The following is a 26,531-nucleotide window of genomic DNA, read 5'->3' on the forward strand; positions in this document are numbered from 1 at the left end:
TGCTTGAAGCCTTTCAGGGCCTCTTCAGGTGGATCCAAACTAACCTGGTCTGGCAAGCCAAGATCGGGCTTCTCCTGACCCGCGGACAAGGCTCTTTCATTCAGCATGAAGGTGCAACCCATATCAGGGGTGGGGGGACATCTTTGCTGGTTTCCGGACCCGTGGACTTCGCTAGTGCAAGACAAATGGATCCACAAAGTAATTCGGTCTGGCTACAAGATCGAGTTTCGCCCTTGTCCCCTGGCAAGGTTTATCCTTTCCAACTTGCGCCTGTCCCCAGACTGCTTACAGGGCCTGTTTGGAGCTGTGCAAGACCTGTTTCTTCAAGGGGTGCTTGTCCCGTTACGACTTCGGAACGTTTTCAGGGTTTTTACTCAAACCTGTTCACAGTCCCCGGGAAAGAAGGCAAAGTGCGTCCAATCCTGGACCTCAATGCGCTTAACTGCTTTGTGGGGTACAGAAGTTAAAAATGGAGTCCATTCAAATGGTGGGGCATCCCTGCATCAAGGGGATTTCCTCACCTCTATCGATATCAAGGATGCCTACCTTCACATTCCAATATGTGCCAGTCACCAGCATTTTCTCTGCTTTGCTGTGGGAGAGGAGCATTATCAGTTTGTGGCGTTACCCTTTCGTCACGCTTCTGCTCCTTGGGTCTTCACAAAAGTTTTAGACCTGGTGCTAGCCTTGCTACGTCAACAGGAGATTGCGGTACTGGGCTACTTGGACGACCTTCTTCTGCGAGCTAGTGCTCTGGTGGACAACTTGGAGATCACAATACGAACTCTGTGGGAGTTCTGCTGGATTCTGAGCTTTCAGAAGTCTGTTCTGGTTCCGTCCATAAAGCTGGACTATCTGGACCTGACTCTGAACTCGGCCTTAGCCAGAGTGCTCCTTCCTCTGGACAAACTCCAAAAATTGCAGACTACAATTCTGCTGTCTAACAGATGGTCATCCCTCCAGACTTGCATGCGGGTGCTTGGCCTGATGGTGTCTACCTTCTAGGTGGTCCTGTTTGCACAGTTCCATACTGGGTCCCTGCAAAGGGAGATTCTGGCCAAATGGGACAAGACTCTGCAGTCTCTGGACAATCAGATTTGGCTGAGTCAGGGAACAAGGGAGTCCTTGACATGGTGGCTTTGTTCTCCGGTGCTTTATTGTTGGGGGCCCCATGGTTACTCATGGAGTCCTTGTAGCACGTTTCCCCACCTAATCCTATCTCTGAGGTTGCGGGGCCCTCCGAGTCCCAACCATCCATTCATGCACTGACGGTGCATTCCCTCAGGTCCCCCACCCCCGCCTTCCTCTACCCCATCTGTCTCATCAGATCTTGAATCTGATTTGGCCGCCGCGGACGTGGGTCACCCTGCTGGGTCTGCAACCATGCACCTGGACCCCTATCCCTATTTTACTAGGCGTTACTCCTATGAGGAGTCCCTTCTTAAGAAGTGGACTGTGCCGCCAGTGGTGGACCCTCCTGTTTCCAGTTTAAACAAGGCAACCATGATTCTGGTATAAGAGTCCCCGGCCTTTAAGAATCCAGCTGACCAGGAGGCCGAGCCTGTGGTCAACAATACGCTGTGACCTGGAGGGGGAACAGCTCCTCCCTGCCTTTGCCGAGCTGGTGGACAACTTGGAGATCACAATACGAACTCTGCGGGAGTTCTGCTGGATTCTGAGCTTTCAGAAGTCTGTTCTGGTTCCGTCCATAAAGCTGGACTATCTGGGCCTGACTCTGGACTCGGCCTTAGCCAGAGTGCTCCTTCCTCTGGACAAACTCCAAAAATTGCAGACTACAATTCGCCTTCTGCTGTCTAACAGATGGTCATCCCTCCAGACTTGCATGCAGGTGCTTGGCCTGATGGTGTCTACCTTCTAGGTGGTCCTGTTTGCACAGTTCCATACTGGGTCCCTGCAAAGGGAGATTCTGGCCAAATGGGACAAGACTCTGCAGTATCTGGACAATCAGATTTGGCTGAGTCAGGGAACAAGGGAGTCCTTGACATGGTGGCTTTGTTCTCCGGTGCTTCGGCTGGGAAAATCCTTCCCCCCCCTTGTATTGGACAGTGGTCACCACGGATGCCAGCCTGTCTGGTTGGGGAGGCGTTTTTGGCAAGCATTCTGCTCAGAGGATCTGGACCCTGGAAGAATAGACTGCCAATCAATGTCTTGGAACCCTGAGCGATCAGAGTGTGTCTGGATCATTGGACAGATTGTCTTCAGGGTTGTCCAGTGTACATTGAATCGGACAATGCCACGGCCGTGGCTTATGTCAATCATCAAGGGGGCATGAGAACTGTCCTGGTGGCTCTGGAGGTAGCCAGAATTCTAAGGTGGGCAGAACAGTTTGTTCAAAACCTCTCTCTTATGTACACAATCCCGGGGTGGAAAATCACAATCCCGCACTGGCAGGCGGATTATCTCAGTCGGCCGGCGTTGGACCACGGGGAGTGGTCCCTTCATCTGGAGGTGTTTCATCAGGTGTGTCCCTGGTGGGGTAGCCCCGAGGTGGATCTGTTGACGTCTCGGCTCAACAAAGTTGCAGAGGTTTGTGGCTCCGTCAAGAGATCCTCTGGCGGATGCCACAGACGCGCTGGTGTCTCCGTGGGGTCAATATTGTCTGATTTATTCCTTCTCTCCTCTCAAGCTTCTGCCCAGACTTCTATGCAGGATTGAGGCAAAAGGGATTCCAGTCATCTTAGTGGCTCTAGACTGGCCTCGCCGGGCTTGGTACTAGTGCGGCTGGTTGCCGACGTTCCTTGAAAGCTTCCTCTCAGGGAGGATCTTGTGTCCCAAGGACCGATCTTCCATCCTGCTTTACAGTCGCTGGCTTTGACAGCTTGGCTGTTGAACGCCAGGTGCTGAAGGATAGGGGTTTATCTGAGTCAGTGATTCCTACCCTGTTGAAAGCTTGGAAATCTACCTCTAGGAAGATCTACCATTGTACGTGGAAGACGTGCATTGCTTGGTGTGAGTCTCCTTGGGTTCCTCCTCGCTAATTCTCAGTCGGATCTTAACCTTCCTTCAACGGGGGGGATAAACAGAAATTGGCCTTGGGTACCATCAAGGGCCAGGTGTCGGCTTTGGTGGTCTTCTTCCAATGACCTTTGGCCACACACTCCCTGGTGCGTACCTTTCTTCAGGGTGTCTGACATTTGGTTCCTCCAGTGCAGACTCCGTTGTCGCCTTGGGATCTTAATTTGATGCTTTCAGCTCTGCAGAAGCCTCCTTTTGAAAATATTTGGGAGATTCCCTTGCTTACATTGTCCCAGAAGGTGGCCTTTTTAGTGGCTATCACTTCTGCGTGCAGGATGTCAGAACTGGTGGCATTATTTTGTCATTCTCCTTACCTGGTAATTCACAGGGATAGGGTGGTTCTTTGCCCTTGTCCGTCGTTCCTTCAAAAGGTTGTCTCTAATTTTCATTTGAATGAAGACATTGTGTTGCCTTCCCTATGTCCCATGCCTAAACATCCAAGGGAAATTGCCTAGCATGCCTTGGATGTGGTCCGGGCAATTAGGGTGTACCTGACAGTACGGAGCTTCAGGAAGTTGGACTCTCTCTTTGTGCTCACGGATGGACCTCGATAAGGGTTGTCTGCTTCCTCTGTGACTATTTCCAGATGGATCCGACAGACAATGTTTCAGGTCTATTCCATCAGGGGTCAGGTTCCTCCTTTCCCCGTCAAGCGGCAGTCTACTAGGGCGCTTAGTGCCTGCTGGGCTTTCCGTCATCAGGCGTCAGTGACACAGGTTTGCAAGGCGGCCACCTGGTCATCAGTGTACACTTTTATAAAGTGGATGTGTTGCCATCTGTGGATGCTTCCTTTGGCTGCAAGGTTTTGCAGGCCGCTGTTTAAGAGCACCTGATCCTCTTTGAGGGTGTATTGTTTTTTTTCAGGTGGGCTCCGGTTGTTTGGTTGAGTCCCTGTTGCCTGGTTGGCTATTGTTTAGCCTTGGTGAATTTTTTGGTTGTTCCCACCCTTCGTGTTTAACACTGCTTTGGGAAGTCCCAATGGTTATGAATACCAGGAGCTGTGTCAATGAACGTAAGAGAGAATGGGATTTTTGACTTACCATAAAATCCATTTCTCTGATGTCCATTGACGGACACAACACCCACGCCTCTGTGGAGTTAAAAATCTCCTCTCCTCTACTTTTTACAAAACTAAGTGGCTATAGCAGAGAGAGGGAGTATACCCCCTGGGACTGCCCATGGGTGTAGCCAGAATTTTTTTATGCCTAATGTCCTACTCATGTAGAGGGCGGGACCAAGCCACGGCTCTGTGTGTGAATGGACACGCAAGCTGCTTGCTCTGGGGGCCCTGGGCAGGAGCGAGGGGCCTGGAGTGCCGGCAGGGGACCCGAAAAGAGGAGGATCGGGGATGCTCTGTGCAAAACATTGCACAGAGCAGGTGAGAATGACATGTTTGTTATTAAAAACAAAACAAAAAACCAAGCCTTTAATATCCCTTTAAACCCATATGTAAATAGGGACTAAACTGTATCTGAGCACCACAAACTTGAAAGCGCTATTTATTTCATTTTTATTATTCAAAGCTACCCCACCCACCCACCCACCCACCCACCCGTGTCTCTGTTTTATTTTGTTAAGAAATCACTTTGAAAAACAGCCTAGCATTTCTAACTTCAGACATCTTGTGTAAGGGCATATGGTTTATGCAGCTTTGCAGGAATCCATCTGCCTGTTGCTCAGGCATGCATGCAGGAGGGGGTACTTAGCTGAGAAAGCCCCTCTGCCCCTCCTCCAGGTGAAAGAAAAGAAAATTACCATTGAGAACTCCTAGGATGTATGGTATCATTTGCCTAGGCCAGAAACGAGGAAGTAACTGAAGAAATGTAAAAAAAAAAAAAAAGTTTACAGTAAGTAAGAATAATATACCTTCCTATCTATTTATTAAGGCTAGGAATTAAAAATAGCTAAAGGTTAATCTAAATGGGGTTACAAATAGCAGCCTTGAACTGCCTTTTTTTCAGAATGATGTTTTAGTACTGCTGTTTAAGTGTCACCTAATGTACCTAGGCTCTTCATGTGTCACATTAGAAGGCATGTTTTGGTCTAAGCTTTGACAGTGTAATAAGATGCAGTATTGGAAGCTTCTGTTTCCCGCATAATGAATGTAATTGCAGCAGGCAGGTTAGAGTGCAAGATGAAGACTATGTAGTAACAAAAGGGAGGATGGATGTCATAGTGTGCACTCTGTGAATAAATTGCATTTCTTTTAACAGGCTTTCCAAATAGTATTGTTTGATGTAAGAACATAACAATAATTTAGAATCTTGTTACAAAGTTCCAAGGCTACTCACTCTGGAGAACTTTGATATCAGGAGAAAACTCAGTTTGTGAAACAGTAAAGTTTCAATATATTACCGAAGACCAAACCGAGGTGGATTTGTAGATATTTATACTCTAAACCAGGGGTGGGGAACCTACGGCCCCTGGGCCATATGCGGCCCCCGAAGCCATCTGATCTGGCCCGGCCAGTGGGCTACCTCCGGAGGGGAAGGGAAGGGGGAGCGCCTCCTGATTACACACAAAGCGGGTTCCTCTGCTTACCCGGCGCGGCTGCTGTCATACAAAGTCAAGCCTCCTACCTATGATAGACAGCACAGTGGTGACGTCTATCACAGGAGTCGGTCCAGGAGGTGTGACTTCGTATGAGTGCGCCCGTGCCGGTTAAGTAGAAGAACCCTGCTCTGTGTGTAATCAGGAGGTGCTCTAATCCCCATGCGCTCTGCATTGATTGGGGGCACTAATCACTCTACATTGATGGGGGAACTAATCACTCTGCATTGATGGGGGCACTAATCACTCTGCATTGATGGGGGCACTCATCACTCTGCATTGATGGGGGCACTCATCCCTCTGCATTAAGGGGGCACTAATCCCTCTGCATTAAGGGGGGCACTAATCACTCTGCATTGATGGGGGGCACTAATCACTCTGCATTAAGAGGGGGAAACCTGGAAAACCAATTGCCAGTAGCAACATCATCAATACCAGCTAACATCACACACCTCACCAAAGAGAAGCAGTTGCAGCCATCACATTAGGGGTGAGTTAATTAAATGTTTGACCAAATATAACAGGCACATTTTTAAGTTGATAATTTTGTACGGCCCCCAAATGATTTTAATAAATACCCAAATGGCCCTCGGCACAAAAAAAGGTTCCCCACCCCTGCTCTAAGCTCTCGATCATTGAGCTCTTGGTCATAAACCAATCATTTAAATGTAAAGTATTACACACTTTGTACATCTTTTTAGATTTTTACGAGTCTGAGGGTTAGTTTGGAAAGTCAAAGTATACTTTTTTTTTTCTCCTTTTTTCAGTTTTGGATTTTGAATAGTGCATGGAATAGTTAGTTAGAACTTTTGTTTTTCGATTATTTTTATTTAAGTTTTAAACATAGTATAAACATGACACTTGTAAAGAGAAAACCCCAAAAAAAGAAAGAAAAAAAAAAAAACATAAAGAGTCATACACATAAGGGACCAGCATGGCCCTGACTAACAGAGGACTATCTAAGGAGAAAAGCCAACTACATTTCCACATAAAGAATCCTTTTCTTTTCATAATAGTATTATATGTATCTGGCTATGGCATCTAGATATACAATCAACTCTGCACAGATAAACCCCACATCATAATGTCTGATACCTATCCATACTCAAATTTATAAACATAGTTAGAACTTTGTCAGAGTTGCAACAGGGACCGAGAGGAAATCAATCCAAAGTGAGGATAAATCCTCTTTTACAAAACAGTTACTGGAATATATATTTCAACTGGAATGTTTCTTCTCACTTCCTGTTCGATTTCTTCTCACTTCCTGTTCTGGGGCAACTGTAAAATTCTGATTTCCCATCACTTACTGTTCCCAGGACAAATAGAAGGGGTGAATCCCCCCAACAGAGACACAGACAGCAATAAAAACTTTACAGGGGCTTTAGCACTTCCCCCATTATCCAAAACAAAAAAGAAAGCTTTGGCTTTAATATACTTTAGGTAACTAGCTTTAGGCATAATATATAATTAGATAATGCTCTAACAGACTGAGAACTACTGGATTTGGCCTTTGCTATTTTCGAACAGTGGAAATCAATATCATGTAAGCCAGACCTGCTTGACACTGTGGCGTTTCAATTACTGGTGAACTCGGCCTGTCCAGGATCAGCAGGGAGAGGTGTGCCCAGATGTAATTGCTCTTCAAGCCTTGTTCCCAACTGTGAAAAAGTATTGTTCTGAACAGATTGTGGCATGTGCCTATTTAAACCCTAGCTGAATTACATTTAGTTTGCTTAAAAAAATTTTTATAAAAAAATTGTATAACCACTTTAAGACCGGAAGGATTTGCCCCTTAACCACTTCAGCCCCGGAAGATTTTACCCCCTTCCTGACCAGGCCCTATTTTGCGATTCAGTACTGCGTTACTTTAAGGGACACTGTACTCAAACTAAATTTACGTCCTTTTTGTCCCATAAATAGAGCTTTCTTTTGGTGGTATTTGATCACCTGTGCGATTTTAATTTTTTGCGCTATAAACAAAAAAAGAGCGACAATTTTGAAAAAAAAAAAAAACAATATTTTTCACATTCTGCTATGACATTCCCAAAAAAAATGTAAAAATCAAAATGTTTTAAAATTTTAGGCCAATTTGTTTTCTGCTACATATTTTTGGTAAAAAAAATCTTAATGAGTGCATTTTGATTGGTTTGCGCAAAAGTTATCGCGTCTACTAACTGCGGGAAAGATTTATGTCTTTTTTTTTTTTTTTTACTAGTAATGGCAGCAATCTGCGATTTTTATGCGGGACTGCGACATTGTGGTGGACAGATTGGACCCCTGACTGATATTTTTTGGACCCCTGACTGATATTTTTGACACTTTTGGGGGGGACCAGTGACATTATTACAGTAATCAGTGCTAAAAATATGCACTGTTACTGTAATAATGGCAGGAAAGGGGTTAACATTATGTGATTATTATCAAGGGGTTAAATGTGAGCCTAGGGGTGTAATTCTAACTGGGGGGGGGGGGGCTTCTGAAATGAACATAGAGACCTGTGATCCTATATAGAAGGATCACATGGGCTCTGATCATTGCAGGGAGAAGAACGGTCAGCTGTGTTTACAACAGCCGACCGTCCTTCTCTCTCAGCGGAGAATGATCGCAGGTGTAAGGCGGCAATCGGAGCCCCATGACACACGCATCGGCTTCCCCGCTGACGAGGGGGGGCGGAAGCACGCCGCCGCTGTCGCAGGCTCGCCCCTAGCATCCTGAGAGCGAGCGACGTAGATCTATGTCGCTTTGCCCAGGAGCGGCTGCCTGCCTCAGTAAATCTACGGTAGGCAGTCGGTAACTGGTTAAATAAAATACCATTTGTAGCTTTTTTTTCCATCCTTGGTTGCATCTAGTACTTTGCAACCACCTCCTGTCAACATGCATGCACTCCATCAATGTTTGCATTTATAGGGGCAGGTTATTTTTTAATAACTGTGGGCAATGCTTGAGTCTGTTGAAACCCTATCTTTAGCGGGAAAGGAGCCCACACTGTGTGTGCTATATGTCCACATCCTAGCAAATCATGTACCGCTATGAACAGAATAGTTAGTCATAGATTCTTGTGGACCTATAGAATAGAAAAACAACCTAATTATGAACCAGTAAAAATCTATTCTACAACATTAAAAATGACTTTAAACATACATGTTCACAACATGCAAAGATTCCGATTACAGTTCACATGTGGACTTATGAATAGCATCTTTCCAGCTCTTCCTAATATTTGGCACTGATTTGAAATAACCCACAATTTAGTTTTTTTTATGGGACTTCATGTCATGGAATTCTGAATTTTTTCACTATATGACATTTTTTTCACTGCATTGTCATTGCATGTTCACTTATAATATTACATATGTCCCATTTGGAACAGCTGATTTTTATTGCATTCTGAAGTGCAAGTTTTACAATGTAAAATGCTCAAGGGACCAGCTGTGCATGTTTGTATTTAGTATTATCACTCACGTTTTTGCGATTTTTTATCGCATTTTTTATTTGTTTCTTTAGAGACAGTGCCCGGAGTTCAGCTTTGTTTCCCAGTGTTTGGCATTAAAGCAATATTAAAGCTTTGGATTTTTTTTACATTTAAAATAATAAATATGTCATACATTCCTGTTCTGTGCAATGGTTTGGCACAGAGCAGCCCAATCTTCCTCTTCTTGGGTCCCCTGCTGACACAGTTTCCCCAGAGCAAGCAGTTTGCTATGGGGGGCACCCAAGCATACCCACTCCTGAGCTGGTGTTCTGCGTATCCCTTTACACACAGAGCTGCGGCTCGGACCTGTCCCTCTTTCTCTTCTCATTGGCTCACTGGCAGTCATTGACAGCAGTGGGAGCCAATGGCTCCCGCTGCTGTCTCAGCCAATGAGGAGGGAGAGTCCCTTAGGGAGGCGAAGCTCTCGTGCACAATGCTGGAGGAAGATCGAGCTCTGGTAAGTATTGGGGGGGCTACTGCACACAGAAGATTTTTTACCTTCAATGCATGAAGGTAAAAACCCTTGAGCCTTTAGAACCACTTTAAGGTTTTCCTAATTCCTGTAAAATCAATGCAAGGCTAAAATTTATATTTAACTGTTTAGTTGAGTTATAATGACTAGTTCAACAAAGTTGATGTCTTGCAATAATGTGTGATTGTCAGCAAAAAGTTAGAAAAACATTACTAAAGTAGTGTACCCTGAGCATCATTTTTTTAAAAAGCAGTGATAAAACCAAAAGCAAACCTATATTATATTGCAGCTTACCAATTCTTAGATGTGACGGCTGCAATCGTTTGCTTTTTTAAGGCTTTCTTCCATTTTCACCTGGTGATTTGGCCAGCAAGTCTGTTTTTTTTCAAAAGAACTAGCTTTTTTGCAGATACATTAGTTACAGAGATGAGACAAACCATTTAACACTGATAGGGGTGCTTACTATGACCACTTTTATCTATTTATGTAAAACGTCCCAAAAGGAGCAGCACAGTTTGCTATAATTGCTTATAAAGTGGGAGCTGGAGTTTAGCTACAATGTGATAGTGTATCTAAATCTGATAGTACGTCTAACATTCCTCTTCCCCCAGAATGAAAATGCTGCTGTCCAGATGTGTCTCCTGTGCTCCATCATCCAGAGTGGGGCACTCTAATACAAGAGGTGTGTTATAGGCCAGATCACCAGGTGAAAACAGAGGGGAAAAAGGTCCAAAAATAAATCTAATGCATCCACCTCATCTAATGATTAGTAAGCTGCAATATATTACATTGATTTTGGGATTAATACTGCTTTGTTATGCCAGAACATGTAACATACTGTAAATACTCACTGGCCACTTTATTAGGTATTCCTTGTTAGTATTGGATTGGACCCCCTTTTGCCTTGAGAACTGCCTTAATTCTTCATGGCATAGATTCAACAAGGTGTAGGAAACATTGCCCTAAGTGTGCCAAGTAAATATCCCCTACACCAGGGGTGTCAAACTCAATTTCATCACGGGCCGCATCAGCATTATGGTTCCTCCTAAAGGGCCGGTTATATCTGTAGGTATGATGTCCAGAGCACCCCACGCCCCCTTACACCCTTACATGAAATGTCAAGAGCCCCCCCCCCCACCATCAGAAGTCAAGAGTCACCAACCCTTCCTTACATCACAATGCACCCCCTTACCTTGTGCTGCTGCCAGGAAGAAGATACGGATGGATTTGGGAAGAAGTGCAGGTTCTGGAGGAGAAACAGAGGAGGGTTGGAGTCAGCTTCCAGAGTCTGTTGAATGCTGAGACCAGGGGAGGCAAAGGCAAGGTGGTGTTGTGACTGCACAGAGAGGTGCAGGATCTGTAGGAGGAGTTCTGCCCTCCTCTGCTGCAGACTGCTGAGAAGGAGGGGGTGATCAAAGATGATCCTTTCTGCAGCTGCACAGAGGAGTGCATGATCTTGCAAATGAGTTCTATCCTCTCTGCTGCCAACTACAGAGACAAGGTGGGGGCAGAGACAAGGGGGGTGCCGCAGCTGCAGGAGAGGTGCGAGGGCCACATGAAATGGCCTGGGGGGCCGCATTCGGCCCGCGGGCCTTGTTTTTGACACCTGTGCTCTACACCATTACACCACCACTACCATTGATACAAGACAGGATGGATCCATGCTTTCATGTTGTTTACACCAAATTCTAAACCCAACCATCTGAATGTCGCAGCTAAAATTGAGACTCATCAAACCATGCAACGTTTTTCAAGTCTTCTGTTGTCCAATTTTGGTGAGCCTGTGCAAATTGTAGCCTCAGTTTACGGTTCTTAGCTGACAGGAGTGGCATCCGGTGTGGTCTTCTGCTGCTGTAGCTCATCTGCTTCATAGTTTGATGTGTTGTGCAGATGGTATTCTGCATACTTTGGTTGTAACAAATGGTTATTTGAGTTATTGTTGCCTTTCTATCATATTGAACCAGTCTGCCCATTCTCCTGTGACCTCTGACATCAACAAGACATTTTTGTCCACACAACCGCCACTAACTGGATATTTTCTCTTTTTTCGGACCATTCTCAGTAAACCCTAGAGATGGTTGTGTGTGAAAATCCCAGGAGATCCACAGTTTTTTAAATACTCAGACCAGCCTGTCTGGCACCAACAACCATGCCATGTTCAAAGACACCTAAATCCCCTTTCTTCTCCATTCTGACGCTCAGTTTGAATTTGAGCAAGTCGTCTTCACCACGTCTAGATACCTAAATGCATTGAATTGCTGCCATGCGATTGGCTAATTTGCAATTTGTGTTACCAAGCAATTGAACAGGTGTACCTAATGAAGTGGCCTGTGAGTGTATATTGTTTTAACCACTTACGGACCGCCCCCCGTGTATTTACGTCGGTACTTTGATGTTAACCACCGGGGTAACCCTGGTATTTTTTTAAAAAGGCGGGCAGTCCGCTTTAACATAAGGGTGGTCCCAGCGGCGGATTCGCAGCGGGATCACCTTTATGGGCGGCGGGAGAGGTGCCCCCTCCCACCGCTTTCCGGTCATTTCCCCTGCTTACCGGAACTGTCGGTAGCGGGGAAAACGATCCGGTCCGCTCTTCTCTTAGACAAGAAGTCGAGTGAAGGCAAGATGGCCCCCACTCAACTCTATGGCCTTGGAGGACCAGAGCGACGTCATACGCCCCTTCCTAGAAACGGCCTTAAAGAGCCCATTTTTTTTTCATCATGAAAAAAAAAAAAGATTTTTTTTGTTTTTGTTTTGCTTTTTAGCGTAGATGTGAGATCTGAGGTCTTTTTGACGCCAGATCTCACATTAAAGAGGTCCTGTCTTGCTTACTTCTATTACAAGGGGTGTTTACATTCCTTGTAATAGGAATAAAAGTGATCAAAAACATTTTTTTTGAAAGGACAGTGTAAAAACAAAAAATAAAAGTTAAAATAAATAGGAAAAAAAAATTAAAGCACCCCGTCCCCGTTAGCTCGCACGCAGAAGCGAACGCATGCGCAAGTTGCGCCGACATATGTAAACAGTGTTCAAACCACACGTGTGATATCCCCGCGATCGTTAGAGCAAGAGCAATCATTTGAGCCCTAGACCTCCCCTGTAACTCTAAACTGATAACCTGTAGAAATGTTTTAAATTTCGCCTATGGGGATTTTTAAGTACCAATGTATGTTGCCATTCCACGAGCGTGCGCAATTTTGCAGCATGACATGTTCTGTATCTATTTACTCAGCCTAACATTATCTTTCACATTATAGAAAGAAATTGGGCTAACTTTACTGTTTTTTCTTTTTTTTTTTTATTTAAAAAAGAGTAATTTTCTCAAATAAAATTGCGTTTGTAAGACCACTGCGCAAATATGGTGTGATAAAAATAATGCAACAATCTCCATTTTATTCTCTAGGGTCTCTGCTAAAAAAAAATATAATAAAGTTTGGGGGTTTTAAGTAATTTTCTAGCAAAAAAAAAAACTGATTTTAACTTGTAAACAACAAGTGTCAGAAATAGGCCCGATCCTTAAGTGGTTACGATGGATTGCTGTACTACTAGGATAGGTGGAGTATTGAATTTCCAAAAAATGCCTTGGATATTAATGATGTTATGACATCTACTTTTTAGAAAATGTTCTGTCATAACTTAATGTAAAATATAAAACTGTTAAATGTTAAAACAAATTTATTAAAAATGCATCTAGAGACCAGGAAAGGGCTTGGCTGAGTTATCTACCCTCACATCAATGGAAGTAGCGTTGTAAGTTTAGATGTTAGTATCATTGTAAGTTTTAATATTGCTGTAATTATTTCTTTACTCATCATTGGGTTTGTATTCTAGTTGTAGTTTTTGGTAGACATGTCTTTGCTGCTATAGACAGTGCTGCAGACTGAGCCCACCTGACGGAGTTGTGAAGTCCCATGCAGCTTTCTTCTAGCATCATTTCACAGCTCCCTTGCTTACCGGCGAGTTGACAGCATCAGCTTCACCATCTGTTTCATTCCCCAGTTCCCACAGTTGTGTTCAAGGTGAAGCATAACTTGTGAGGTTCATGCTGATTCTTCAAACTTGTTGTCACAAGCTGGAATACCGAATGACATCAGAGTCCCTAAACACGCTTCCTCATAACAAGTGAGCTTCCCCTTCAACACTCGTTGGAATTCTATTTATAGAGCTACAGTAAATACAATTCACGATTCAGAGTATAATAGTGACAAAAGTTAGATTAATCTTTATATTTATTTAAATCATTAAAGCATTATTAAACCCAAAAGCACAACTTTTATATATTGCAGCTTACCAATTCTTATATGTGATGGCTGCATTAGTTTGCATTTTTATGGCTTGCTTTCTTCTATTTTCATCTGGTGATCCAGTCGGTAAGTCTGTTGTTTTTCAATAGAAAAGCTCTCTTGCAGTTACAATGATGAGACAGAGCATTGAACAGGTGCTTCAAATGATAAGTTTTTATTCGTTTTTTTTTTTTTTTAAAACCTTTATTCCAAAAAGTAAAAAAAAAAACTCTGCTCTAAAGCCTAACTCCACTTTTATTGAGAAAAAAATATTCCTGTCTTGGTGATCTATGTACATTACAAAGATTTAAAAAAAACTTTGTTGTGGAGTCCTACCTTTTGTTATTCTGAAGAAATCCCTGTGTGTTTGTCTGTATCCATGTGGGAAAGTGAGTCGAAGTCCCGGTTCACACTATAGCGATGACAGACATCGCATGTGAGCGCACAGCTCTGAAAATCACATGCGATGTCTGTGCGATGCGAATTCAGCCATACGGATTGTATGGCTGAATTTGCATCGGATTCGGGCACAGCTCTCACAGGACCCTTTTCTCTTACTTCCTCTGACAGTTGCTGCCCACTCATACAGTCTTCACTACTGGGTATTGGTCTTATCCACAGGAGTAAGCTAGGCAGAAGATTTTATTAGAAACATTCACAAAAACTTTACATAGACACACCTATAGGGGGCTGTCCCTCTGGTGCAATACCCCCCTGCTAGCAGCATTCCCAATTCAGTTTGTCTTTTGCCTAGTTAGGAGTAGGCAGGCTTCCCTTGACTGGGGCTGCAGTCTCAGCCTTTTCTTCTTCTTCTTAGTTTTTATTTCTGCAAAGTGATTTTTCTTTACACTTATAGCTTTTTATTTGTTCCTGCGCTTAGTTAGTCAAGGGTGTTCACACCTATGCAATCCGATTCATGTTCGAACTGTCAGTTTGCACTGTGATATGCAAACTGATCTGGGGGTGTCGTTAACTTTGTCTTGACACCCCCAGCAATTTGCATATGGCAGTGTGAACTGCCTGCGATTTTAATGGGATGCGGTAACCCACAGTGGATTCGCAGGGTTCCCGCATCGCATATATATAAACCAGCATTAATGGGAGTGGTTTCTTAATTATCAACTAGCTGTGCATCTGCAGGGCTCTAATGAGGAATGCTACTGGGCCTGCATACCTTTAGGCGTGATTATTTTTTTGGGAGTATCTCACCAAAAATTAAATTTTTGTTGAAGGGAATGCCTGAAATCTGACTTGTATCTTAGTGTAGACTTCTGGGAAAATCAGTGAGCCAATCACACAAGTAGGAAATTATGTTTCTGGGGTGTGGTCAGGATACATTCTGTGTACAGAACAGCTCCAGGTAGCCATACTGCATTGCATTTTCAGAAAATTACAGAGCTGCAGCTTGAAGAGAAAAGGTCATTTTATTAACGTTAAATTACAATATGATTAGTGGCACAATTGTATGTGCTATATTATTTTTTCTTTATATGCTATTTTTCTTCCCCACGAAAGTGGAGTTACCCTTTAACTGATTAAAAAGTACTAGCTGGAGTTTGGCTTCAGTTTGTTAGTATCTAAATCTGCTAGTACTTCTAACCTTCCCCTCCCCCCAAATTGACAATGCTGCTGTCCAAATCTACCCCCTGTACTTTTTTTTTTTATCCAGTGTGGTGTCTGTTTAAAAAAAGATGTGCGTTACTGGCCAGATCACCAGGTGAAAACAGAGCCTAAAAAGCCTAAAAAAAAAAGAAAACGAATGCAGCCACCACATCTAATGATTGTAAGCTGCAATATATTACATTTTTGTCTTTGGGTTTAATACATACATATAAAAAAAATATATATATATATACATATATTTATTATATATTGTTTTTTTATAAAGTATTATGTATTTTAGGCTACATTCACACCTGAGCGTAGCGTTTTTCGCGCGTTTTTACCGCGATTTTACCGCGATTTTTGCGGCGATTTTTACCGCGATTTTTACCGCGATTTTTGTGCAGGCGTTTTTAGATTGAATAGAAATCAATGGAAAACGCCTGTAATCTGCCCAAAAAGAAGCTCATGTACTTTTTTGAGCGTTGGGCGTTTTGTATACAGCTTCAAAACGCTCAGATGTGAACAGGGGCCATTGAAATGAATAGGATTTGTCTTGTTGGGCGTTTTGAGAGCTGATCCTAGAGCAGAAAAACGCCCCAAAAATGCCCCAAAACGCCTACATGTGAACGGAGCCTTAATAATTTTGTTTGATACAAAGTGTTCAGTATGTTCACATGCTTATTATTTACTATTATTTTTTTTACAGGAAGTTACCACATGTTCAGCAGATTATTACAAATGGACTCAGTATCTGTTTGTCAAAATGTACGAAGCTGGACTTGTATACCAGAAAGAGGTAAATAACAGATAAACTGCCTGTTGACATTTTTTGCCATCTGTATCCCATTGGGGAGATTTGCCTTCACTTTCTGTCTAAAGATGAGCTTGGGCATCCCCCAAACTCAGGGCTTAACAAATTTGCTTTGAATCTAGGAGCCAGCTAAAAAAGTTAGGAGACAGTTTTTTTTTTTTTTTTTTTTTAACCAATGCTTACGGGTGTAACATGTTCCCAATCCTGTAGTCGCTGCCAGAGCCATTTTTGCATTTTTTTGAACGTTTAAAAAATAATTTTAGGCAATAAGATTACATAAAACTCCCAAACATTTTCTGATTTCTGAAAGCAGACACCCTAGCAAATAAGATAGTGGTAGTTCCAATGTTTTATGTCACACAATATTACCACAAAGGTAAAAAACACATTAAAAGGATTTTTTAGGGTATAAAAACGCAATAAAGTATCCAATTTTTTGGTAAAATATAATGGAGGTTACACCAAGTATATTAGTATAGATACCCAACATGTCAAAACTTAAATTTGTGACCCTGGATGTTTCCCCTCCGCTCCACTCCCCACTGCATTACATACTTTCCCTGCCTTAGTGGCCAGGGAAACTGTCAACGGGGACTGGGAAGTGACGTTCGCTCTCCTCCCTCCCTTCTACCCAGTGGCACCCGCTATGCCAGTCTTGGGCCCACAGACAGGCAAGCAGAGCCTGGGATACATAGCGTGTGAGAGGTCTGTGGTGCATTTGGGCAGCAGCCCAGGCGCCTGGATGAAATTTCTTGTCACCATGGCAACTTGGGGTTTATCGAGCCCAAACTCCTTTCCTTTCTATTGGAACGCTAAACTCAGCTTTTTTTTTTTTTTTTTACACCAGTGAGCTGCAGGCCTGGTATAGGTGTGGGAATGGCCTGGCCTGCAGCTCATTGGAGTAAAAAAAAAAGCACGAGTTCTAGTTGAGATGGGTTTGGAAGACGCCCAAGCTGATCTCTATTCCTGTCCCATAGCCAGGCAGTCACCAAGGTCCCAATGGAAAATTTCACCTGTATTCCTGGTATGGTGACCACTAAAAAAATGTATTTTCTTTCACTTTTGCTTTCAAAGATAATGGCTGCCGGAACAAATACAGAGGGTGAGTCTCTCTACCAAGCACACAGACAGCAAATCACTGCCCTGCACAGGGCACGCATGTAATCACTCCATGTGAAAGAGGACAAATATTCACAGGTGGTTAATCGTTCCAAGTATTTTCAAACACATACACTGGAAGATTCACCTGCATTGTATTTTTCATGCTTGTCTCCGCTTTATAAATATTCTCCAACCAATTAACACTTTTTCCTGCTTTACCAGTAATGAGAGAGCATCTTCTAGTCCATCCCTTCTTCTAAATATTCTTACTAGCCCTGTGAATGTGCCTACTCCATCTACTTTATAACAGAGGTATACAACAATTTATTATTACAGATCAAGAAAAGCCCTCATCACATTATAGGAGTTTGGTTAGCTGAGCATTTTTCTCTTTCGTTCATTGACGGACACAGCTCCTGATATTTATAACCATTGGGTTATACTGCCCCCTACAGGAGTAGGACACTAAGCAAAAAACAATTCTGGCTACACCCATGGGCAGTCCCAGGGGGTATCCTCCCTCTGTCTGCTATAGCCCCTCAGTTTTTTTTCTGCCTAGTCAGGAGTAAGGACCTATTTCCTTGCTGCGATCTTTGGTTCTGGCAAAATTTTTTAGATAGAATTTTTTTTTCTCCTGGATTTTTTCCTGTGAAATCTACAATCAACTGCTGGACTGGGCGACGGTCTGGGTAATCTAGATCCAGTGGTCACCCAAGTGTAGCAGGCTCAGCGCTAGGGGGGCTGCAACATAGCCCCACTGGACGGGGGCTGGCCTGCGAGTTAAATGCCTTGCAAGGTCGCAAACTACCGGGTCTCGGCCCAAGTCGCAGAGATCCGCCTGGCCGACAGCCTCCATTTTGATGGAGAGGGGTTCTGTCAGGAGTGGTGCCTGTCTGGTTTCTGATTTGCTGAGTAGCTGTCCCCCCTCTCCCTCTGGAGGGTTTTGGGGTGGACGTGGGCCCCTCCTCTCCTCCTTCCCACAGGCACCCCCATTGCCAAGTCCCTTATCCTTCCCCTCCCCCCCTCCACGCTGGGGCTGTTTGGGTGGTCTGGCCACTTTCCTGGGATGTGGGCAGGGTGCTAACTGGCGATGTAGGCCAAGGGGGTGCACTGCTGGCGACTGGGCGATGAAATGTGCGGGGGGGGGGAGTTGCCCCTGGTGGGGGCTCCTACCAGGGTCCCCCGTCCTGGCTGGATCTGTCCTTGAGGCCTAGTCTACCTCCTGGGTCCCTCTAAGCTTTGTGGTGCTGCTATTTTGTTGTAGCCTCTGTGTTTCTATACATGGCGGCCATGTTTTTGTAGTCCGGAGGCCATTTTGTTGTGGTTCATCCCCTGGTGCTGGCTTCTGGATCATTTTACTTCCTGATCCCTGCATGTGTAGTGCAGATTCTCCTGGTGGCTGCAGCTGCCTGTTTCTGTGGGTGGTGAGTCTGATGGGGTCCTGCCCCTCTCTGCTGAGGATCGCTTGGTGCTTTGTGCCTGGCGACTGGGTGGTGCTGCCAGTTGTCCCTTAGCAGTGTTTTACACTTTTTTGTGGGGTCTCCCTGGTGACTCATGGAGTCTTTGAATTATGGGGTTTTGCTTGTGGCCAGTATTCCTAATGTGCGTGCCACATCCCTAATAGTAAACTTGGGAAAGGTTCCCCTGGGTTTGGGACTTTGTAGGCACAAAAATTTGGAAAAAGTTTAAATATACGCGAAAATTATTTATTCAAAATACAAGAAATACAAATCCAAGATTAAAAACGGCAAGCAGCAATATAATGACAAATAGTATAACCGTGACTGTTCCAGAACCTGAGACCCAACATGTTTCGGAAAAAACCTTTTCCTTCTTCAGGGGTGGTTCTTTTGAAGTGCTCTAACAACGAAACAACAACATAATCACAAAATTATACATGTAATGACTTGTACACTTGAAAATTGCATACATGGATGTACATATTGATAGTATTCATATGCATATACATTTATCACAAAGATATAGTTAGTTGAGGCACTTACATGGTTATACTTGCATTAGATTATGGTGCTTGCAGATCAAGTTAAAAACAAGTCGGTTGACCGTATTGCAGATTGGCAGTGCTTTTTTCCTTCTAAGGATCAAGAATATATCCTGGACTGAACTGGGTATAGTACTATTGAATGTAATCAGGCAATTTTTTCCCCCATATATATGGCCACCTGAAGTCCTAAAGTATGGATGCCAGATCCTAGTTCACTTTGCCAGATTGCTGAATAAAAAAGGAGGAAGAAAAATCGATATATGAGCTGAAAAGGCTTAAGTCGCTAAAAAGTGTATACTAATGGCTTCATATTGATGGTATCTCTGGCTAAGATATCCCACAGGATCTGCTAAATAATCCAAAAATTTGTGTAGAGCAGACTTACTTATTCAGCAAGAGATAGCACATTTTCAATCCACATGGCGGTCTCCGAGCAGCCAATGTAGCTGAATGGAGCCAAAATGTTATTTAAATAGTACCTCCATTTGCAAGGAACTTCCTTCAGCTGGCGTCCAAGTGAGGGCTTCCTGGATCGTACACGCCAGGCCCACCCCTATACACCGCACATGTGCGTGCGTCGTGATGCAGGTGTGGGCGGAAATGGCATGTGCGTTCCACCGGCACAGACACGGAACCGGAAGTACAAAGAGAACCCCGGATCCGATTGGTTTAGCTGCCTCACGTACCCGGAAGCAGAGACTGATGGAAATAACCAATAGGACACACCTCTGGATAGCGGCGGCGTGTCTGCCCATGCCGGGATGGCCATATTGGGGGAAATCACCCGATCACTATACACCCAACTAGTGCGTGTTGTAAAAGATGGAAAAAGGAATCAAATCATTAGAGGAATCTGGGCAAACAAAATTAATGTTTCATAAAATCCAATATTAATTAACTCTATAATTTCCAGCACTGCCAAAAGGAATACGGGACCAACTTGGATTAAACTTGTGTTGGACATATTGGCATATTTTATTAACAAATGAATATTGTACCATAATGATAGTTAAGATCACAGATACATGCTCCAACAGTCTAAAAGGGGTATAACATCAAGATGTAAAAGTGTTATGTTTCCATTCCACCAGAGCTGAACCCCTCTAGGAATGGCTTAAAAGATATAACACCATTCGGACCGGGGGCTCAGTTGCTCTGAGAAAGTGTATCCACCTCAGTTCGATCTGGAGGAGACTCTTATTCCAGTCCCCTCCCCTGTGGCTGGGGTGGATACGATCCAAGATTAGAAATCTGATCTTGGGAAATTTGCCAGAATGAACTAAGCCGACATGTCGTCCAAGGGGAAGGTCTGGGTCCGATTTTTTCATGCTGGTTATGTGACGATATGCTCGTCTCCAAAATTCCAGCTTAGTTTTTCCTATGTAGAAACATTTACAGTCACATAAGAGCACATAAATAACGCCTGCTGTGCGACAATTGGCGAAATGTTTCGCCTTGAATATCTGACCAGAGGGTTATTTTGTGTTAGCATGTACCCACAGTAGTGGCATCTACCGCAAATAAATGTACCTTTATATTTGCAGCAATCAGAGGTGTTATTTACATATTCGCTTCGGACTAATTTGTCCCGAAGCGCTGGGGCTCTTTTGAAGGTAAAATTTGGCGAACTGGAAAGGTATTGTCCCAAAATGGGATCAGATGTTAGCAGATGCCAATGTTTGGCCACAATTTTTTTGATTTTATGATGCTGGTACATATAAGGTGTAATAATTCTAAGGTTACTGCCATCACTCTTGTTGTCCCAATTTATGGGTTTTAATAATTGTTGTCTGTCACTCAAGAGGGCCCTTTTGTAGGCATTCTTGAGGGACGTTCCGCCATGGGGATTGAAAACGTGCTATCTCTTGCTGAATAAGTAAGTCTGCTCTACACAAATTTTTGGATTATTTAGCAGATCCTGTGGGATATCTTAGCCAGAGATACCCTCAATATGAAGCCATTAGTATACACTTTTTAGCGACTTAAGCCTTTTCAGCTCATATATCGATTTTTCTTCCTCCTTTTTTATTCAGCAATCTGGCAAAGTGAACTAGGGTCTGGCATCCATACTTTAGGACTTCAGGTGGCCATATATATGGGGGAAAAAATTGCCTGATTACATTCAATACTATACCCAGTTCAGTCCAGGATATATTCTTGATTCTTAGAAGGAAAAAAGCACTGCCAATCTGCAATACGGTCAACCGACTTGTTTTTAACTTGATCTGCAAGCACCATAATCTAATGCAAGTATAACCATGTAAGTGCCTCAACTAACTATATCTTTGTGATAAATGTATATGCATATGAATACTATCAATATGTACATCCATGTATGCAATTTTCAAGTGTACAAGTCATTACATGTATAACTTTGTGATCATGTTGTTGTTTCGTTGTTAGAGCACTTCAAAAGAACCACCCCTGAAGAAGGAAAAGGTTTTTTCCGAAACATGTTGGGTCTCAGGTTCTGGAACAGTCACGGTTATACTATTTGTCATTATATTGCTGCTTGCCGTTTTTAATCTTGGATTTGTATTTCTTGTATTTTGAGTAAATTATTTTCGTATATTTAAACTTTTTCCAAATTTTTGTGCCTACAAAGTCCCAAACCCAGGGGAACCTTTCCCAAGTTTCTCATGGAGTCTTTGAAGCACGTTTCCCCCCCTGATCCCCTCTCTGAGGCTGCGGAGCCCTCCGGGTCCCAATCATCAATCCATGCACTGACAGCGGTCCTGGAGTCCCTTGTGTCCTGGGTGGAGGTGGCTTGCGGGCGACAGGCTAGCAAAAAGCGCTCCCTGCCTCATCTGTCTCATCAGATCCTGAATCTGATTCGGCTGCCGCGGACGTGGGTCACCATGCTGGGTCTGCAACCACGCGCCTGGAATCCTCTGATAGTGTGGATGATTCCTCTACGTCTTCGACCTCACTCGAAAAGGCGCTGGTGGATGCACTGATTGTATCTGTGCATGAGACCCTGAAGAGGGAGGACTCATCTGAAGCTGCGATGGAGACACAGCTGATCTTTGGCACTCACAAGCCATCCAAAGCAGCAAATGTGTTTCCTTTCCCCGCCTATTTTGACAGAATTGTCGCTAAAGAGTGGAGAACACCAAAGAGTGGAGAACACCAAAGCGTCCCCGTGGGGTCCCTAAGCACTTTACTAGGCGTTACCCCTATTAGGAATCCCTTCTCAAGAAGTGGACTGTGCCACCGTTGATGGACCCTCCGGTTTCCAGATTAAACAAGGCAACCATGATTCTGGTTGAAGAGTCCTCGGTCTTTAGGGATCCGGCTAACTTGAAGGTGAGGCTGTGGCCCGCACTATGTACACTCTGGTTGGTTTGGCAATGAGGCTGGAATTCACCATTGCCCTAGTGTCACAAACTCTGACCGAGTAGGCTAAGCTCCTACACCGTGACCTTGAGGGGAAACAGCTCCCCCCTTCCTTTGCCGAGCTGGCGAACCAACTGGTCCAGGGGCTGCAGTTTATCTTTGATGCCTCTTGGATGCAGCTCCCCTGATGTTTCCCCTCTCTGTTTTGGCAGTGGCCATTGGGCATGTCTTTTGGTGCTGGTCTGCGGATCAAACTTCTAAAAAGGTCTTGACTCATCTCCCCTTTTAAGGAAATCACCTGTTTGGAGCTACCCTGGATGACATCATTAAAGGTCTCACAGGGGGGAGTAGTACTTTCTCTGTCGCTCATTGACAGACGTAGTCCTCGTTGATTAATAACAACTCGGGTTATGCTGCCCTCTACAGGAGTAGGACTAGACAGGAAAGAAAACGTTCTGGCCACACCCTAGGGGCAGTCCCAGAGGGTATATCCTCTCACTTCCTGCTACAGCAAATCCGTTTTTTTCTGTCTAGTTAGGAGTAAGGACCTAGATACCTTGCTGGGATCTTCGGTCCTGGCAGGATTTTTTTCTTAGAAGATTTTTAGACAGCTTTTTTTCTCCAGTGTTCCTGTGAGATCTTCAAGCAAGAAAGCTGGAACTGGGCGACGGGCTGGATGTTGAGATCCAGTGGTCACCCCAGTTCAGCCTACGAGCGCGTGCAGGCCATGGATCGACATAGTCCCACTGGACGGGGACTGACCCTGCGAGTTAAACGTCTCGCTGAAACGCCAATGACCATGAGTCACGGCGTCCGTATTGATCGACAGCCCTCCCACCCCGGTGGAGAGGGGTACTGTCAGGAGTTGGCGCCCGCCTGGTTCCGGTATGGTGAGTAGTATGTTCCCCCTTTTCCCCTGACGGGTTTTGTGGTGAACGCGGGCCCCTCTCTGAAATGGTAAGGATGGGTCTCCCTTCTATCCTATAACATGTCACAGATCCCCATATTTGAATGTGATTTTTGTGAATAAGTAACAAGGAGGCTTGGTTTGGGAGCTGACAATCTAATGTCATTTCAAAACTGTAAAGATGACTGAAGTCAGTGGCAGTACTAGAATATTACTGTGGTAGCATAAGGTATCCTACCTGTCAGAGGTGTTCACAGGGCGATGTCTGTGCATGTATAACTGCAGTCCAGATCGCATTCCTCCAGCAAGGGCAGGCACGGACCGCATGCGGCCCACCAGAGTCCGGTACCGCCGGCCAGGCTGATCACCATCCAGGGTGAAGTTTGGGAGGGCGATGCACTCCCACAGGCCGCTAGGCCGTATACAGCATCCCGCAGGCCGCTGCTAAGCCGCCGCTATCTTAACAGGCCGCCGCCATTTTCTTGCAGAGCACACGAGGCCGCCATATTGGCGTAGCCTCGTGTCTCCAACATGGGGGCGGCCATGTTTGAGGTGACCAAACACCTCATGGAGCCAGGGGGAGGCGCCGGTAGGCGTGTTAAGGGGCGGAGCCGCCTCCTTTACCCAGGAAATAGGGCCAAAGACTTCCTGTCTGTAACAGGACAGCACTGAGCAAGCTGATGAAAACTTCTGTGCATCAGGGATGAGCCTTGGGGTCTCTCTCTCTCTCTGGGGTCCAAAAAGGCAGGTAACACTGAGGGGCGCTGTTGCGACTGGGGGACACAAAAAAAAAAAAAGTTTTTTACTTTGTCATTTTTTGTCGCTGGCAAGTGTCTTGTATAATCATTGACCCTGCCGCATAGGTATCCCCACCTGATCCCCTTAAGGTGGCCGCAGGACCCTCCAGTACCCCACTTGTTTTTAATGCATTATCGGCAGTTTTGGAGTCTTTGGTATCCCGGGTGGAGGTGGCCTGTCAGGGACGGGGGTCAAGAAGCGACCCCCGCCTACCCCTATTGTTTATCTGATACTTCAGATACGGATTCAGAGCTGGTCAATGCAGCTGCAGGTCCCTCTTATGGGGCTGTTGTCTCAGGTAATGTCTCCTCAGCAGTGAGAAGAACGTTTCTGCCTCCGCCATAGCACAAGAGTGGTGGATGCACTAGTTGTGTCCGTCCGGGAAACCTTTGGTCTTGAGGTTATACCGGCAGAGGTAGCTGAGACTGAAATTCCTTTTTGGTACTTATTAGCCTACCAAAAGGGCAAAGGATTTTCCTTTACCCAAATGGGGCCGTTTTAAAACGAACCCCTGTTATTTCCTAACGCATGGCTAGGCGCTATCCGTTTGAGGAATCCCTCTTTAAAGGATAGACGGTACCACCTGCTGTCTTGCCACAGACTGTTAGGTTAAAGAGGACCTCGTAGCCAGCGAGGACCTTCCCTTTCTGCTCATAAGGAGTTGTTCGTTCCGCGAGGGCGGGCGATAAGGCGAAACCCTCCAAAGCCCCTTTAGAGGGGTTTCAAAGGGCGCTGGTCGGCTAAACAAAAAGTCCGGCTCAGCCAAGCCTGAAAAATACAGCCTGATGCGCCCCTACCCATCTCTGGAGTGGGGGGACGTCTTCACCGGTTTCCGGATCCATGGCTTGCCGGAACCCCAGACTAAGGGGTTCGCGAGGTCATACGGTCAGGATACAGGATCGAGTTTCGATCACTTCCACCGGTGCGATTCTTCCCTGCTAACATTTAACGGTTTCAGGGGTTCTATTCAAACCTGTTCACAATGCCCAGGAAAGAGGGCAAGGTGCGTCCAATTTCTGGACTTGGGGAAAAATAGAGTCCATCCGAACAGTGGTGGCCTTCCTGCATCAGGGGGATTCCTGGCGTCCATAGACATTTAGGATGCCTATCTTTATATCCCCATCATCGCAGGACATCAGCGTTTTTCTTCGCTTTCCCACATCCCTGGTTCCCACCAGGAGACTGAACTATCTGGGCCTAAGGTTGGATACATCCTGGGCAAGAGGTTTTCTCCTTGCGGAGAAACTCCAGAAGGTTCAGTCAACGATTCGGATTTTGCTGTCCGTCAATTGGCTGGGACGGATGGTGGCCTTCTTAGAGGCAGTACCGTATACCCAGTCTCATACCCGAATTCTCCTGAAAGAGATTCTTTTCTTATGGAATCAGAATTCCGATTTCCTGGACAATCGGATCCGGTTGGGCGAGCGGACCAGGGAGCCTCCGATGCTCAACCAGGGGAAGTCATTCTTTCCGATAGTATCCAGGTTACCAATAGGGTATTGGAACTGAGAGCGATCAGATTTTGTCTGATTTACTGGACCGAGCAGCTCTAGAGCAGCCCGATTCGGATCCAATCGTACTATGCCACGGTCGTGACTTATGTCAAGAAAGGGGCACTTAGAATGTCCTGGTGGCCATCGAAACGACTAGCATCTTTCGTTGGACGGAACGGTTTGTTCCGGATCTCCCCGCATTGTTCACTCCGGGGGTGGGAAATCGGCAGGCAGATTATTTCAGCCGTCAGATTCTGGATCAAGGGGTATGGCCTCTTCATCCAGAGGTATCTCACTAGCTGTCCCTTCATTGGGGCACCCCGGATGTGGATCTGTTGGCACCTTGGCTCAACAGGAAGGTGCGGAGGTTTGTAGCTCGCACCCGCGATCTTCTAGCAGACGCAGCAGAAACGCTGATCGCCCCGTGGGGGCAGTATCAGCTACGGCATGCCTTCCATCCTCTCAAGTTACTGCGGGAACTTCTTCGCAGGATAGAGGTGGAGGGAATTCCAGTTATTCTGGAAATTCCGGGCTGACCTCGTCGAGCCTAGTACGCCGACTTGGTGAGGCTAGTCGCGGACGTTCCTTGGAGACTTCCTCTCAGGGAGGATTTGCGGTCTCAGGGACCGATCTTCCATCTTGCTTTACAATCGCTGGCTTAA

At 45.0% G+C, this 26,531-nt stretch overlaps 1 protein-coding gene across 2 annotated transcripts in view; it reads left to right on the top strand.

Annotated features, from left to right (window-relative positions):
• LARS2 (leucyl-tRNA synthetase 2, mitochondrial) overlaps positions 1-26,531 on the top strand; it is a 355,149-nt gene that overhangs the window by 141,823 nt on the left and 186,795 nt on the right. For both annotated transcript variants that reach the window (XM_082258151.1, XM_082258152.1), the window contains exon 6: positions 16,125-16,214. In XM_082258151.1, the coding sequence (XP_082114277.1) occupies positions 16,125-16,214 (90 nt within the window). The remainder of the gene's footprint in view (positions 1-16,124; positions 16,215-26,531) is intronic.

The sequence above is a fragment of the Pelophylax lessonae genome (genome assembly GCF_965119305.1).
Source record: "Pelophylax lessonae genome assembly, chromosome: 5".
NCBI lineage: Eukaryota > Metazoa > Chordata > Amphibia > Anura > Ranidae > Pelophylax > Pelophylax lessonae.